Source organism: Rhinopithecus roxellana, chromosome 18 (assembly GCF_007565055.1).
Source record: "Rhinopithecus roxellana isolate Shanxi Qingling chromosome 18, ASM756505v1, whole genome shotgun sequence".
NCBI lineage: Eukaryota > Metazoa > Chordata > Mammalia > Primates > Cercopithecidae > Rhinopithecus > Rhinopithecus roxellana.
Window position 1 is genome coordinate 40,738,720 of NC_044566.1, and position 15,964 is coordinate 40,754,683.

Below are 15,964 nucleotides of genomic sequence, written 5' to 3' on the forward strand. Positions count from 1 at the left end.
GGCCAGCTGAGCCAGGGAGTACAGGCACCACGAAAGACTCAGGGTCATATGGGGATTTCAGCTGCTTGTACACGCTGGCTTGGTAAGATCAGGTGTTTGGCCATATAGAGAGGTGAATATCATGCGGAAGTGATCTTTCAGAGAGGTCATGTGTGGCCTAACCTTGGGGAAAGGAGTACTGGTTACTGTAGAGCAGACTTCCAGCTCACCAGTCCACTGGACACGATGCTCCCAAAGGGCCTGGGGAGAAACAGGCTGGACCTTTCTCCCCAGGCTTCTGGTTGTAGTTCAGCCCCGCCTTACTGCCTGGCTCCAGACTTTTGTCTAGCAGTTATCCCCAGGGGCAACATTAAAAACAAACAAACAAACAAAAACCCTTCTATTTTATTTATTATTTTTTGAGATAGGCTCTCACTTGGGATTTTTGAGATAGGCTCTCACAGTTGGGATTTGTCTGACGTCTTTCTCATGATTACACTGGAGTTACGGGTTTTACAGGGAACGATCACAGAGGTACAGGTGCCTGGGCAACGTGTTTCAGTCACCTCATGAGTCCTGGGTCACAGAGCCGCTATAGATGGTGGCTCATCTGCAGAAAGGGTCCCAGCTGAGTTTTGTTTTGTTCAGTTTCAGTAACCATGCTTTGTCACAGTGGGGCTCATGGGTGCTAAGGTGAGCCTTCTCGTTGTGTGGCTCTGCAGATTGGGACTCTTACACACATGCACCTGTTTCCAGTTCCTTCTCCTGGCCACAACAGACTGCTGGCCTTTCCTTCTGGGTACTTTGTGGCCTCCTGTTTTGCCTCAGAGGGACACAGATGATTTCCTTCCTCTTTTCATAGTGCTTCATGTCACCAGCTCTGTGGCTGATTTGTCTAGGACAGTGATTCTCTCTTCCCTGCTGCTACCTCCTTTTCACTCTGAGACATCTCAGGCACTTCCAGGAAGCTCAGAGAACTTGTGGAATGTTTCAAGCAGCATTGGTTTTAGTTCACTTGAGTTTTGTTGCTGTTTTAACCTGGAGTTTGTATATATGTTAACACATCGCTTTCTGGTAGGAGGGAGTTTTAGGGTGATTGCAGACAAGGCCTCAAAATGGAAGGATTAGGTGTCTAGACTCAGTTTGCAGTCGGTACAGGCTCCCGGCTGACTCAGATATGACTCAGCAGCCTTGTTCGCTCTGGCTGGGTGAGGGCCTTCACAGGCATTTTAAAAGAGAATAGCTCCGTACAGCCAATGTTTTTCCTATCCTTTGAAGGCAGAGGAATATCCAGTTGGGCCAGGCTTAAGCTGAATGTGGTGTTCAACCTGACTCGACTTTCTGAGTCATGAAAATGTGGAGTTGCTTCTGTCTCGTTTGTCTCAGGTGAAAAAACAATATGTTTTAAGATGAATAGAAAGAAATTCTGACTATAGCTTTGGGTTTTATAGCTCAATTAATGGGGAAACTCAGGCAGGGCACGAAACTTCCCTGCTTTGTCAAAGGAGTTGTGGCTTTTGCTCAGATCGTCAACTGCAGGTTCAGTGCTTACATGCCTGCAGCAGCAGGAATTTCTGCCTTGGGTTAGTGATAGGTCATATATGTCCACTGATGCTCAGAGAGGGCGCCGTTGCATTCACTGGATGCCAAGAATGCAAATTTGGACTTAGTTACTGGCTACAGAGAAAAATGTTTAAATAGCCAAGGTCCGTTACTCAACTACCATGCCTATGACTGTGTAATACCATAAGGAGAAAGGGCGCATTAGACAGGGTCTCTTGCTCACGGAGTTCTAAGTCTCCTGGGGAGGTGGCTGTGTCCAGTGATAACCATGATACAAGGCAGAGATTGAAAAGTGTCATGACCAAGGACTAAGGGTCACAGCAGAAGTTATTTCATTTATGATGTACCTAAGATACTGTCTTAAGAGCAAAATTTTGACCAAAAAAAAAAAAAAGATCAGTAGCAGGGAACTCTGACATATCCATGCAAAGGTATGTTATGTAGTCATTAAAAGGAATAGGGTGGAGTCATATATAACAAAATCGTCTCCAAGACCTCTTGTAAGTCCTACAACTCAATAGCAAAATAAACAAACAACGACGTAACTTATAATCCGATTTGAAAATGGTGTAAGGACTTGAATAGACATTTCTCCAAAGAAGATATACAAATGGTCAACACAAGCTGGCCACGGTGGCTCATGCCTGTAATCCCAGAACTTTGGGAGGCCAAAGCCGGCAGCTCACTTGAGGTCAGGAGTTCAAGACCACCCTGGCCAATGTGGTGAAACACCGTCTCTCCTAAAAATATAAAAATTAGCTGGGCATGGTGGCATGCACCTCTAGTCCCACCTACTTGGGAGGCTGAGGCAGGATAATCGCTTGAACCTGGGAGGTGGAGGTTGCAGTGAGCCAAAATTGCACCACTGTATTCCAGCCTGGGTGACAGAGCGTAGTGGCACTCTTTTTCTCAAGCAAAAAAAAAAAAAAAAAAAAAAAATGGCCACCATATATATGAAAAAATACTTTTAATGCCAGTAGTCATCAGGGACATGCAAATCAAAACCAGAGTGAAATATCACCTCACACCTCTTGGGATGGCTATTGTTAAAAAAAAAAAAGACAAAAAATGTTGGTTAGGTTGTGGAGAAATTGGAACCCTTGCACACCATTTGTGGGAATGCAAAATGGTGGAGCCACTATGGAAAGCAGTATGGAGGTTCCTTAAAAAAAATTCAAAATAGAGCTACCATCTGACCCAGCAATTACACTTCTGGGTACTAATCCAAGGGAATTGAAATCAGGATCCTGAAGAGCCATTAGCACTGCCACATTCATTGCAGCATTATTCACAATAGCCAAGATGTGGCAACAGCTTAAATGTCCATCGACAGATGAATGGACAAAGAAAATGTGGTCCATACATACACAAATTGGAATATCATTCAGCCTTAAAAGGAAAGAAATCCTGCAATGACATGGATGAACCTGGAGGACCTAACCTAAGTTCAATAAACCAGGCACAGAAAGACAAAGACTGTACAATTTCACTTATGTGAGGTATCCATAGTACTCACAATTCATAGAACCAAAGGGTGGAATGGTGGTTGCCAGGGACTGGGGAAAGGAGAAATGTGGAGTTACTATCAAAGGGTACAAAGTTTCAGTTTGGCAAGGTGAATAAACTCTAGAGGTGCACTGTACAGCATTGTGCCTAGTCGGCATGCTGGAAATTTTGTTAAGAGGCTAGATCTCATATTAAGTATTCTTATCACAATAAAATAAGTAAAAATTGTTTTTACCACCAAAAACTAAAATACATATTGTTAAGTGCAAAAGATGGATGTAGAACAATGCATAGTCTGATCCTATTTGTGTGGAATATATATATATATAATCTTAAAATATATATAGTATATATAGTATATGCTTAAAATATTTCTGGATGATTCACAAAAAACTGTGAACAATGGTTTATTTTTGAGGAGTGGGACTGGTATTTTTCGTTTTATATCATTTCAAAGTATTTGCTTTTAAAAAATCGTGTACTTTTTAAAAATTCAAAGTGCTAGTTTGTATCTTTTTAAAAAGGGTTTATTTATTTATTTATTTTGCTTTCTAATTTAGAACATTTTTCTGCACATTGTGGACTTGTCTGATCCCAAGAAAATCTGGAAATTTTTTGAAAATTTCAAGCAGGAACATAAACTCCATGTTCTGGTGAGCTTTGTAAACATAAGTGGAGAATAAAGTCATGTTGGCCCATTGTTTCCATCTGTGGATGTGGACGGATATGTATGTTTGCGTGTCTTTATGGAATAATCTTAGTAAGACTCTCTTATGCTTGGGCCTGTTCATGGAATCAACTTTGCTCATTGGATTTAAGAGGAGACCCATGTGGTTAGATTAGTGGGGAAAGGAAGGGGCCATCCACTGGGTAGGTATTGTGGGAGGATAGACATGTTCCATGTTTTATAAAATGATGATTTGTATATAAATATTTCTCAGTTCTGTAGATTTGGGGATTGGTGTATTGAAATTAGAAGCTCTTTTCATCCAAAAGAATACCTCCTACAGACAAGCAAATCTTTTAGTAACATAATTAGCACAAAACTCCACAGAGAGCCTGGGTGGACTCAGATAGAAAGAGTCCCAGTATGCTCTTCCCAGATATTCCACTTTGAGCTAAGTTGCTTTTCTATCCAAAGACTTTCTGATGTGCTCTAAAATGTTGTTCCAGAGTCTGGAATTGTGCTATCCAGTATGGCTGTGAAGCATTTGAAATGTAGCTAGTCCAAACTGAGATGTGCTGTAAGTGTATAAATTAGCAGGTTTCAAAGCCTTAAAAAAAATCATGTATGCCATCTCATTAATATTCTATATTGATTGCATGTTAAAATGATGCTACTTTGGATATATTTGGTTTAAAATCTTACTAAATTAATTTTACCAGTTTCTAGTTACCTTTTCAATGTGGCTACTAGAAATCTTAAGATTAGATATTTCTATTGTATGGTTCTGGACTAGATGAATTTCCAGAGCACTCTCTCACGAATTAGGTTGCCTGGCCCAGCTGTCTTGCTTGTCGATCTTTGCACAGTTTTGTGGCTGAGTGCTCTGCACAAGTGGTATTTTCCTGCAAGGGGTTTGGAGTGAAGAATCAGTTGAGCAAATTGTCATTGTCACTTGAAAGTTGAGAAGGAGCTGGGGCTGGGGTAGTGGAGGTGTGGGGATGGAAGTAGGTCTTTTGGCCCTGTTTTTCTTTATTTTGAAATGGGAACTGTAATTTTTAGATCAATAATGCAAGTTGCATGGTCAATAAAAGAGAGCTTACAGAAGATGGACTTGAAAAAAACTTTGCTACCAATACTCTGGTAAGTACAAGAAGTTTTCTTATTTGTTTTTAGCAAAATAAACATAGAATGTACCATAGAAGGATAAAAAAAAAAAATTGACCAACTTTTTGGGTTCTTGGTCCTGGGCTGATGACATTTGCTTTAAGTTTATCCTGAATTGTACTTATTTTTCTTCATAAAACACTTTCTGTTTTCATGTTTCTTATAATAGATTTTGGTGCCAGAAATACTTAGTATTGAAGTGTTTTTTTCCTAGGAAGCTCTAGGCTCTTTATAGATATTATTTTGAAGAGGAGAGCAAGTTCAGCTTAAGTGTTGAGTGCAAGCTAAAAACTGCAGCCAAGGGAACTTCCAGCTAGGGCTGAGGAAGGTGCAACCAATGGGCAAGAAGATGGACCGAGAAGGGCACTGGCTAGAGTACAGGATACCTGGACTCTGGCTGCTGCTCTGTACTAGCAGAGTGAAGTCATTTTCTATCAGGCCAGTGGCTCTCAAAGTGGGGTTCCCAGACCAGCAGCCTCAGCATCACCTGGGAACTTGATAGACATACACATTCTTAGATTCCTCACCCAGATCTACAGAATCTGAAACTCTGGAATGAGGCCAAGAGTGAAATCCATTTTGACGTGCCTTCTGGATGATTCTGGTGCACACTAGAGATTGAGAACTAATATACCATGCTTTTAGTCTCCTTGGAGTTGCTCCTTCTCAAGCCAAGGGGCCTTTCAATTTTGAGATGCAATGAATCTAACACTCTTCCCTGGACCTATCCTACTTCCTTGTAGTGAGGGGGGTGTTTTAATTAAGTGTTGTTCTAGGTCACAAGATGGATGGCAGGGTTTGGGTGGCTGTTGGAGTCATTGAGGGTGTCCAATATATAGCAACCCTATTCCCAACCAAGAACTGAACAAATTGAGTCAGCCGATGGAATAACAGTTGAAAGCAACATATCACTATTGTTACTGATAAGGCTGGTCAAAGGGCATGGCTCAGTGCAGGAGCCAAATGGGTTTCCTCATCTGGAACCCAAGAATTAGAAGGATTCACCTACCTGGTCACCTGGAACTTCCCTTCTCTTCTTCCCCAGAATGGGGAGAAAGGGAGGAGCAGAACTGAGCAAGCCCCGCTCATTGTCCCCAAATTTACTAAATTTACTGTTTTTTTTTTGAGACAGGATCTTGCTCTGTTGCCCTGGCTAGAGTGCAGTGATGTGATCATGGCTCATTGCAACCTCGAACTCATGGGCTCAAGCAATCCTCCCAGCTCAGCCTCCCAAGTAGCTAGGACTACAGGCATGTACCACCATGCCTAATTTTTTTTTTTTTTCTTTTTTCTTTTTTTTTTTTATTATACTTTAAGTTCTAGGGTACATGTGCATAACGTGCAGGTTTGTTACATATGTATACTTATGCCATGTTGGTGTGCTGCACCCATCAACTCGTCAGCACCCATCAATTCATCATTTATATCTTGTATAACTCCCCAATGCAAGCCCTCCCTCCTCCCCCCTCCCCCCTCCCCATGATAGGCCCCTGTGCGTGATGTTCCCCTTCCTGAGTCCAAGTGATCTCATTGTTCAGTTCCCACCTATGAGTGAGAACATGCGGTGTTTGGTTTTCTGTTCTTGTGATAGTTTGCTAAGAATGATGGTTTCCAGCTGCATCCATGTCCCTACAAAGGACGCAAACTCATCCTTTTTTATGGCTGCATAGTATTCCATGGTGTATATGTGCCACATTTTCTCAATCCAGTCTCTCACAGATGGACATTTGGGTTGATTCCAAGTCTTTGCTATTGTGAATAGTGCCGCAATAAACATACGTGTACATGTGTCTTTGTAGTAGAATAATTTATAATCCTTTGGGTATATACCCAGTAGTGGGATGGCTGGGTCATATGGTACATCTAGTTCTAGATCCTTGCCATACTCCCCAAGGTTATTTATAGATTCAATGCCATCCCCATCAAGCTACCAATGAGTTTCTTCACAGAATTGGAAAAAACTGCTTTAAAGTTCATATGGAACCAAAAAAGAGCCCGCATTGCCAAGACAATCCTAAGTCAAAAGGACAAAGCTGGAGGCGTCACGCTACCTGACTTCAAACTATACTACAAGGCTACAGTCACCAAAACAGCATGGTACTGGTACCAAAACAGAGATATAGATCAATGGAACAGAACAGAGTCCTCAGAAATAATACCACACATCTACAGCCATCTGATCTTTGACAAACCTGAGAGAAACAAGAAATGGGGAAAGGATTCCCTATTTAATAAATGGTGCTGGGAAAATTGGCTAGCCATAAGTAGAAAGCTGAAACTGGATCCTTTCCTTACCCCTTATACGAAGATTAATTCAAGATGGATTAGAGACTTAAATGTTAGACCTAATACCATAAAAACCCTAGAAGAAAATCTAGGTAGTACCATTCAGGACATAGGCATGGGTAAGGACTTCATGTCTAAAACACCAAAAGCAACGGCAGCAAAAGCAAAAATTGACAAATGGGATCTAATTAAACTAAAGAGCTTTTGCACAGCAAAAGAAACTACCATCAGAGTGAACAGGCAACCTACAGAATGGGAGAAAATTTTTGCAACCTGCTCATCTGACAAAGGGCTAATATCCAGAATCTACAAAGAACTCAAACAAATATACGAGAAAAAAACAAACAACCCCATCAAAAAGTGGGCAAAGGATATGAACAGACATTTCTCAAAAGAAGATATTCATACAGCCAACAGACACATGAAAAAATGCTCATCATCACTCGCCATCAGAGAAATGCAAATCAAAACCACAATGAGATACCATCTCACACCAGTTAGAATGGCAATCATTAAGAAGTCAGGAAACAACAGGTGTTGGAGAGGATGTGGAGAAATAGGAACACTTTTACACTGTTGGTGGGATTGTAAACTAGTTCAACCATTATGGAAAACAGTATGGTAATTTTTTTTTTAATTAAAAATTTTTTTTTGTTCTTGAGGTGGGGGTCTCACTATGTCACCCAGGCTGGTCTCAAACTCTGGCCTCTAGTGATCCTCCTGCCTCAGCCTCCCAAAGTGTTGGGATTGCAGGTGTGAGTCACTGCGCCCAGCCTGAATTTACTGTTGAAACATGCTACATCTCCCTGGCAGATGGAAGAAGGTCCAAGAGAGAAGGAACTCACCCTAATTGCACTCTCTTCTCAAGGAAAGAAAGGCTAGGAGTGGGAAGATGGCTTCTCCCCAGTGATGAGGTTGCATTTTTCAAAACAAATACCTGGAAGCTTGTGTGAAATGGCACAGGTTTAGTACAAAATATTTTCATCACTGACTTTGTTCCAAATGTGCTATCCTTGCCGCTATTACCAAAAGTACCAAAATGTGGGGTCATGCTAGAGTTTGGCTCATAACTCAATGGGACTGCTGAGACTCCCAGAGCGTCACAGCTGGCCCCCGAGTCACTGTTCCGCAGCACTGGTTACGTAATTTGCAGAGTCCAGCACCAAATGGAAGTGTGAGGCTCCACGTTCAAAAATTAGTAAGGGTTTCAGTGCAGCGACCACAGAGCATTAAACCAGGTGCAGGGTCCTTCCAAGTACTGGGCTTTGTGCGACCTCACAGGATGAAGCCAGCTCTTTCACTCATCCATCCACCCACCATCTGACAAAATTCTGCTAAGTGTTCACTGCCACCTGGCCATGAGTGAGAGTTGTACATATATATATATATATATATAATTTAGTGCTTTGATGGAGGTATTCCTGCATCACAGATGAGGAAACTGAGGCTGAGAGAGATTGTTTCACTTGCCCCAGGTCAAGTGGAGGAGTCAGAATGTGAACCTTGGTCTGACTTCCTCCACGACCCACGTTCATTACCAGTGCACAGTTCCACCCGTCCCGGCATGTCCTCCCTCACCCCATCACCGTGTTATCACAACTAAGTGCTAAGAAGTACTGGGAGGGGGTGACCAGCTATGCCAGGGGAGGCTGAGCTGGGGTTGAGGGCACCTCTCAGAGAAGTCCAAAGGTTTTGGAAGATGAAAAGGAGGGTAGTCTGGGGACCTTGGCCTTGCTTGGGAATATGGACAGGCTTGATAGACTCTAAAGAGACTATTTGATTATGCAGCTGGTTATGTTGCACCTCTGTAAGGATCTAGCCTGCTTCTAAAGACCTTGCTATCTCTGAATTTTCATTTCCTGTTTGTGTTAGAAACATCTTATTGATCATTCCAACCTCTCTGAGAAGCGTAATAATTCTCGGGCTTTGATATTTATTTATCCTCTCTCAAGTGAAAGAAATAGTACAATACACAAAGAGGCATGCCAGCACAGAGGGGCAGCTCGGTGGGTCTTTGCTTGAGAGAGAAGGAGATACAGAGAGGTTAAAGTGCTGTCAGTCCTCAGCAGGAGCAGGCCAGACAAAAAACCTGGACCCCTGTCTGAGTCCTGGGAAATTGCTGGCTGCCTTTCTAATGTGAAACATGTTTTCCTGGCCTGATTATGTAATGTGGGATAGGTTGTTTTCTATTTTCTAAGATTCATATGAGCCGTCAGAAACATTTGCAGTCTCCAGCCAAACACCAGTAGGTTCCTGATACTCTGAGGAGAGCGTAAACCTCAGCATTCGCAGAATTTATCACCGGATCCTAAGGGTTTTGAAGCTGGTAGAATAGTTAAATGCAAAATGCCTTCAGCGTCCATGCCTGCACACGGCTTTGTTGAGACATCACAGTGTATGAATTAGATAGTTTGGAAAAAATAATTCTTAACCTTTTGCGGGGGCGGGTGGGGCCTGGAGAGATTTTCATAGTTTATTTTACTGAGGGACAAAGGCGAGCTGCCCTGGGTCGGCTGATGCGCAGTTGAGCCATGGAGGGGAAGACGTGGCAGGAGACAGCTTCTGTTGGGTGGCTGTTCTCACCCCTTTGTTTCGGGTCTCCTCCAGTCACATACGTTTTGCCCGTTAGCATTCAGTGGCATTAAGAGTCCATGAGGAATGAAGACAGATGGGAGGGGGAGGGCGGGGAGGCCGAGCTAAGTGCCCTGCTGGCAGCCTGCCACAGCCTAGCGTTAGCAGATTAAAACTCTCACCCGCATCTTAGCCTCTCTCACCACAGGACACAAGACGAGGACACTGATTCTGTCTCCACCAGGACAGCTGCGTCACCAGTTAATTGACTGTGATAAACAGGCAGTGGTGCCTTAGCTCTTTGGCAGGAGGTGAGGAAGTTCGCCTGAGGTCACTTTGGAAGGACGTATGTCGGGAGACAGAGAGTGTTTTTGCTTGACATTCTGTTACGTGGCGCCCTCCTCGGGCACGTCCCAGTACCTAGTGAGAGCTGCTGTTCGACACAGGGACCCCAGGTCCAGAGACGCCTTCATAGCGATAGCACATACTGAGCACAGTCCTGAAGGCTTTTCTTGGATTCTCTCATTCAGTCTCATAACCATGTTACAGATTTTACAAATGAGGAAACTGAGGCTCAGAGGTAGTGTAAAACCAGTCTGTGACTCACTTCCTAAACAAAGGACAACAAAATTATGGTGGGGGCATTTTTTAGTGTAGGGTTGTATCGTCAGCTATTGCTATGAAATAACTCCAAAATCTCAGGGGTGTACAATGATAAGCAAGCATCTTTGCTGACTCTTCTGCAGACCTGTTGGGCGGGCTGATCTCAGCTGGGCTCAGCTGTGTGTCTCCAAGCTGCAGGTTTGGTATGGAGTATGTGCCAAGTATCTTGCATCCTCCTTGGACCAAGGCGTATTCTGGCCAAGGTATATTCTCAGGGCAATGGCAGAGGCCCAGGTGTGCAAGCAATTCCAAGCCTCTGCTTGCATCCAAGCCCCTTTGATTAACTGGATATGATATCCAGTTAACCAATCCAGAAATCAGCAGATAATCCAGTTAATCAAAGCAAATCATTTCACAGAGCTCCAAATCAAGCATAGAGAAGTATACTTCTCCCACAGAGGTGGCGACGAGAGAATGAATATTGAACAATAATTTGCCACAAGGGTTTTTTTTTTTTTTTTACATTCTAATTCTTTGAAAATGGGTCACCTGAGTTTAATATGATAGCTACTTATTAATCAAAATACCTAATGAACAAAGGCACCTTATTTGTTCCATAAACTTTTTTTTTTTTTTTTTGAGATGGAGTCTCGTTCTGTCACCCAGGCTGGAGTGTAGTGGCGTTAGCTCACTGCAACCTCCATCTCTTGGGGTCAAGCAATTCTCCTGCCTCAGCCTCCTGAGTAGCTGGGATTACAGGTGCATGCCACCACACGTATCTAATTTTTTTAATTTTTAGTAGAGATGGGATTTCACTATTTTGGTCAGGCTGGTCGTCGAACTCCTGACTTCAGGTGATCCACCTGCCTCCCAAATTGCTGGGATTACAGGCATGAGCCACCGCGCCTGGCTTGTTACATAAATATTTATAAAGGGCCCATTTTATGCCAGATGCTGTGGCCAGTTATAGGGATTGAGAAATGGAAGGGACTGCTGGCCTAGTGGGGGAATTAGACATATACACAATTTCAGTAATCATGTGGTAAAGCTCTCTTTTCATCCATGAAGGGAGATTGGTACGGAGACTCAGAGGAAAACAGAGAACAGTGCTTCCAAGGCAGAATGCTTCCTTAGACAGGACATGCGTTTGGTGCCAGGCATCTTACTTGTCAATAACCTTTACCTGAGCTATCCTCATGTACCGTTTTGTTCGTAAGATCTCATTCCAGCTCACAAACCTTCAAGGCTCCCAGAGAGGCATAGAACCTGGGAAATAGTTAACACTGTAGAAACAGCAGCTAATGTTATTTTAACATGCAGATTCCCTTAACCTGGAATTAAAGTCCTTTATTAGCAGACCCTACCTCCTGTCCAAATGTATTTCCCATTATTTTCCTACATGGACTCTATAGGAGTCAGCCTTTTGTTTTGGAACTTGTCACTGGCAGTGCTTCCTCCATGCTTTTGTCCTGCCGCTCCCCTACCTGGAATGTCCCCTACCTGGCTAACTTGTACTGCTCCTCTGTGACTCCGCTGGACACATTCCTCCCCCTGAGCCTGGTCAGATGCTCCCCTCTGGGCCACCACGGCCCCCTCTGTGTGCCTGTCATGGCTCAGTGAAGCCACCTGCTCGTGGGTGGGTTTCTTGCACAGAGATGGATCCTTGAGGACAGAATCCACCTGGCTCTCAGGAGGCACTCAGTCACACTGGCTATACTGAGCAGGGTAGTAGTCCAGCTCCTCCAGTTACCTGACTCTGTATGAACGTCCTCAACCTCCCCATGCCTTCCTTTCCTGTTCTGTAAAATGGGGATGATGATACTTTTATAGGCCAGAAGTGAAGATTTAAAAAAGACTTGTAATTATTTAACCAAAGAGAAATAACCTGTGTGCACACAAAAATATGCACACAAATGTTTATAGCAGTTTATTCCACAGGAGTCAGCCCAGATATATGGTAAATAGATAAACTGGCACTCCCATTCAACGGAATGTGATTCAGCAATAAAAAGGCACAAAATGGGCCAGGTGTGGTGGCTCACACCTGTAATCCCAGCACTTTGGGAGGCTGAGGTGGGCAGATCGTGAGGTCAGGAGATTGAGACCATCCTGGCTAACACAGTGAAACCCCATCTTTACTAAAAATACAAAAAATTAGCCCGGCGTGGTGGTGAGCGCCTGTAGTTCCAACAGCTCGGGAGGCTGAGGCAGGAGAATGGTGTGAACCCGGGAGGCAGAGCTTGCAGTGAGCCAAGATTGTGCCACTGCACTCCAGCCTGGGAGACAGAGCGAGACTCTGTCTCAGAAAAAAAACAAAGGCACAAAATGTCAATGTACAAAACAATGTGAGTGACTCTTAGATGCACCAGCCAAAGTCACACCAGACCCCAAGGGGTGCAGAGTGTATGATTCCATTTATAGGACGTTCTGGAAAAGGCAACCTAGGGGGCTAAGAGATCAGAGGCTGCAGGGGCGGGATTAGGGCGTGGTTAGGGGCAGGAGAAGGGTGTGACTACAAAGCGAATGTGAGTGACTGTGAGGGAACATCTGGGGTGATAGAGTTCTGAATCACACCACAGTCTAATGCATAGTTACACAACTCTGCATCTGTCACAGTTCAGAACTGTGGATACACACACACATGCACAGACATTTTACTTTAAGTTTAAAAAAATTATATATATATATATGAACAAGAAAAAAGAAAGCATTGTAATTTTCAGCTCAATGCCTGGCATGTAGTGAGTCTTCCGTCATAAGAAGCATGTTATTCATTATGATTCTTTCTTGGTGCTCGTCCTCAGTAACAAGTGAGCTGCTGTTGGGGAGGCTGTGTCCTCAGCTTGAGGTGGGGGCAGATTTCAGGCCACAGGGGAGGCTGGTGGAGTCGAGCTCCTAGAAACCCCCTTTCCCCTCGACCCCTAGAAGGGCCCCAGGTGAGACTCTTGGTTTCAACTGCACCAGGGAGCCCTCCTAAGGAGAGAGAATGGACAAGCTCAGAAGTCAGAGACCATTTTCCCATTGATTTTTGGTTTTCTGCCAGCCATGGAAGATGCTTTTGATGAGACACAAAAGCTTCCCAGAGCTGAGCCTCCTGGGCCACGCCATGTACCCTGTTCTGGCAGCTCCATGGCGATGCAGAGCCCTCTCGAGGCTGTGTGGTGTCTGCCCTTCTAGGTCTCCTGGCCCAGGAGCGCCAGCTCCAAATCCAAGTCCTCCAGTGGGCCAGGACCGTATCTAATTACCTGGCTGGGATTTGGTGAGTATTTTAAAGGCATGCTGGTAACAAGCATTCATTTGGGGAGTTTTAGAAACAAAATCCCAAATAAGCACCTTTGTCCTTTTAATGAGCTGAGGCCCAAGTGCCCACACTCGGGTTCTCCCTGCGGTAGAGCAGCTTCTTTAATACATCTCAGTGAAGCACACAAGACCCCCCACACTGTGGCTGTGACAGCAGGGGGTGACATCAGTCATCTGGCTAGGCTGTGGAGAAAAGCCTCCACAGCACTTCCTCCACCAGCCTGTCATGCTTCCCGAGTCCCGGGCATCCTGCAGCTCACTCCAGTCGGCTTATCTCCCTGACCTTTGACCACTCTTGTGCTGAGGTCACCTGTGACCCTGATATTCCTGGTTCTGGAGAGTGCACCTCTACCACATCCATCGGCAGCACTGGGCGCAGCTGTCCACGCTCCCATGGCGCGATAGCCTCTGAGCCGCCTGTGATTCCACCCTCGGAGGTTCGCTCCTTCTCAACCTCCTTAGCCAGCTGCAGCATGTCAGCGGGGACTTTAAAAGTTGGTGTCCCTCCTAGACCAATCCTGCGCCCTCCTTTCTCCTCCTCCCACACTCTCTGTTGGGATCTCTTCCTTGCCCCAATGCCATCATGTGCCTGGCTTCCAAGGGCCCCCTTCCAGCCCAGATCTCTGTTCTGAATTCCAGGTCCAGATCTCAAACACCTCAGACCCAGCGTGTCCAAAACTGAACCCTTAGTCCCTCACCGGTCTGCTCCTGTAATGGGCCCCACTCCGGTGGCCAGCATCGTGTCCATCACCGCTCGTCCTTGACACCCCCTCACTTCTCATATCCAAGCAGTGATCATGCCTTTGGACCCCCTGCACCACTTGTCCCCAGTCTGTCTCCTGCTCTTCAGCTCCACTGCGACCACTCTGCCCAAGCCACGGAGGTCACTGTGATGCAGTGGAGTAATATGGGGCCCTATGTGCCCTCCTATACCTACCTCCCCAACAGAAGCTTCCTCCATAAGGCCGACAGAGTGGTCCTTATGCATGCAAGTCTGTTTCCTTCTGCTTAAAGTCACCCCTTGGTTTCATATAAGGTGAGTGTCTCTGGCATTTCCCTTGGAGGCTGCAGCCTCACGTTGCCCTACCCTCTACCGTGCTCACTCGGCTGCAGCTGCCCTGGTTGCACTCTCCAGCCTCAGGGCTGCTTTGCACAGGCTGTGCTCCATACCTGCAGCCCTCCTTCCCATCCCCAGCCCCCTACCTGCCTGTTCCTTCCTCTTCTCCAGGTCTTAGCTGAAATGTCCCTTCATAGTTCATGCAGAACCTGACACCTCCCCCGCCCCACCCCCGTGTACCCACAGCAGTCTAGCACTTGACCATGAGTTAGGTTTGTCACATAGTATAATGCCTGAGAATGCCTGGGGGGCACTGAGAGGGCAGGGCGCCCTCAGTCTGTATTGTAAGTACTTAGCGCTGGGTCTGGCACTCAGCAGGCCCTTGATAAATACTTGTTCAGTGCATGGAACTGGATAAGGTGGTGGGGATGAGTTGAGGTGGGGGGCAAAGGGGAAGGCCTGACTCATGCTAACGATTCTCTGAGCCCAAACCGAGAATACCCCATAAGAAGCCAGTGCCTTGAATGTCTTCTAATAGCTCGTTTCCTCTGGGACTCTGTTCTGCTGTCTTCTGCAGGTAATGTGATCTTTGAAATCATCTTTATATAATGTGTGAAATTAGTGTCTGAGCCCTCCAGGCTCACTATGGAATGTTTTTGTTACCATACAAAAGAAGTACCAAATGGTGTTCACCAGTGCAGCTGTCTGCTCCTTTAAAATTAACACCAGAAACTTCCCAGGGACAGCAGGACAATGATTTTCTCTGGCAGATAGCATGGATGGAAGCACATAACCAATTGGCTAGTAACCAAAGTAGCTTTAATTCAAGGTGGCTTTGAAGGTTTCTTAATAGAAATGCCAATCAGTTTTCCTCTGCTAAATTTACAAATTGCGATATATTTTTCTCATTAAAAATGATTACCTTTAATGCTATTAAAATGTCATACTCAAGATATCATATAATTTCAGAAACACTATGAATTTAGTATTTGGAGGATGCAGACGTGAGTTTCACCGGTGCTCTAAGAACACACGGCATCTCCTTCAGCATCACCTGAGCTCGACACAGTTTTACCTCCCTTCTTAATTAGTTGATAGAGAGATTTGCTTCGAGTCATGTACCCATGTAATAAAAGTTCTTGTTGCCATATTTAGAAGACTATGTCCAACATAAATTCCACTCCCAGATCTCTTTCTCGTAATGAATCTCCATCGACATAATGAGTTCTTTGGAAGAAAGGCATTGTGTAAATTAAAAATACTAATGA

At 44.7% G+C, this 15,964-nt stretch overlaps 1 protein-coding gene across 1 annotated transcript in view; it reads left to right on the plus strand.

Moving 5' to 3' along the window:
- Window positions 1-15,964, plus strand: part of DHRS12 (dehydrogenase/reductase 12) — a 36,244-nt gene that overhangs the window by 9,382 nt on the left and 10,898 nt on the right. Inside the window, 3 exon segments of the mRNA XM_010352925.2 lie at window positions 3,609-3,701; window positions 4,775-4,855; window position 5,675. Coding sequence (XP_010351227.1) covers window positions 3,609-3,701; window positions 4,775-4,855; window position 5,675 — 175 coding nt within the window.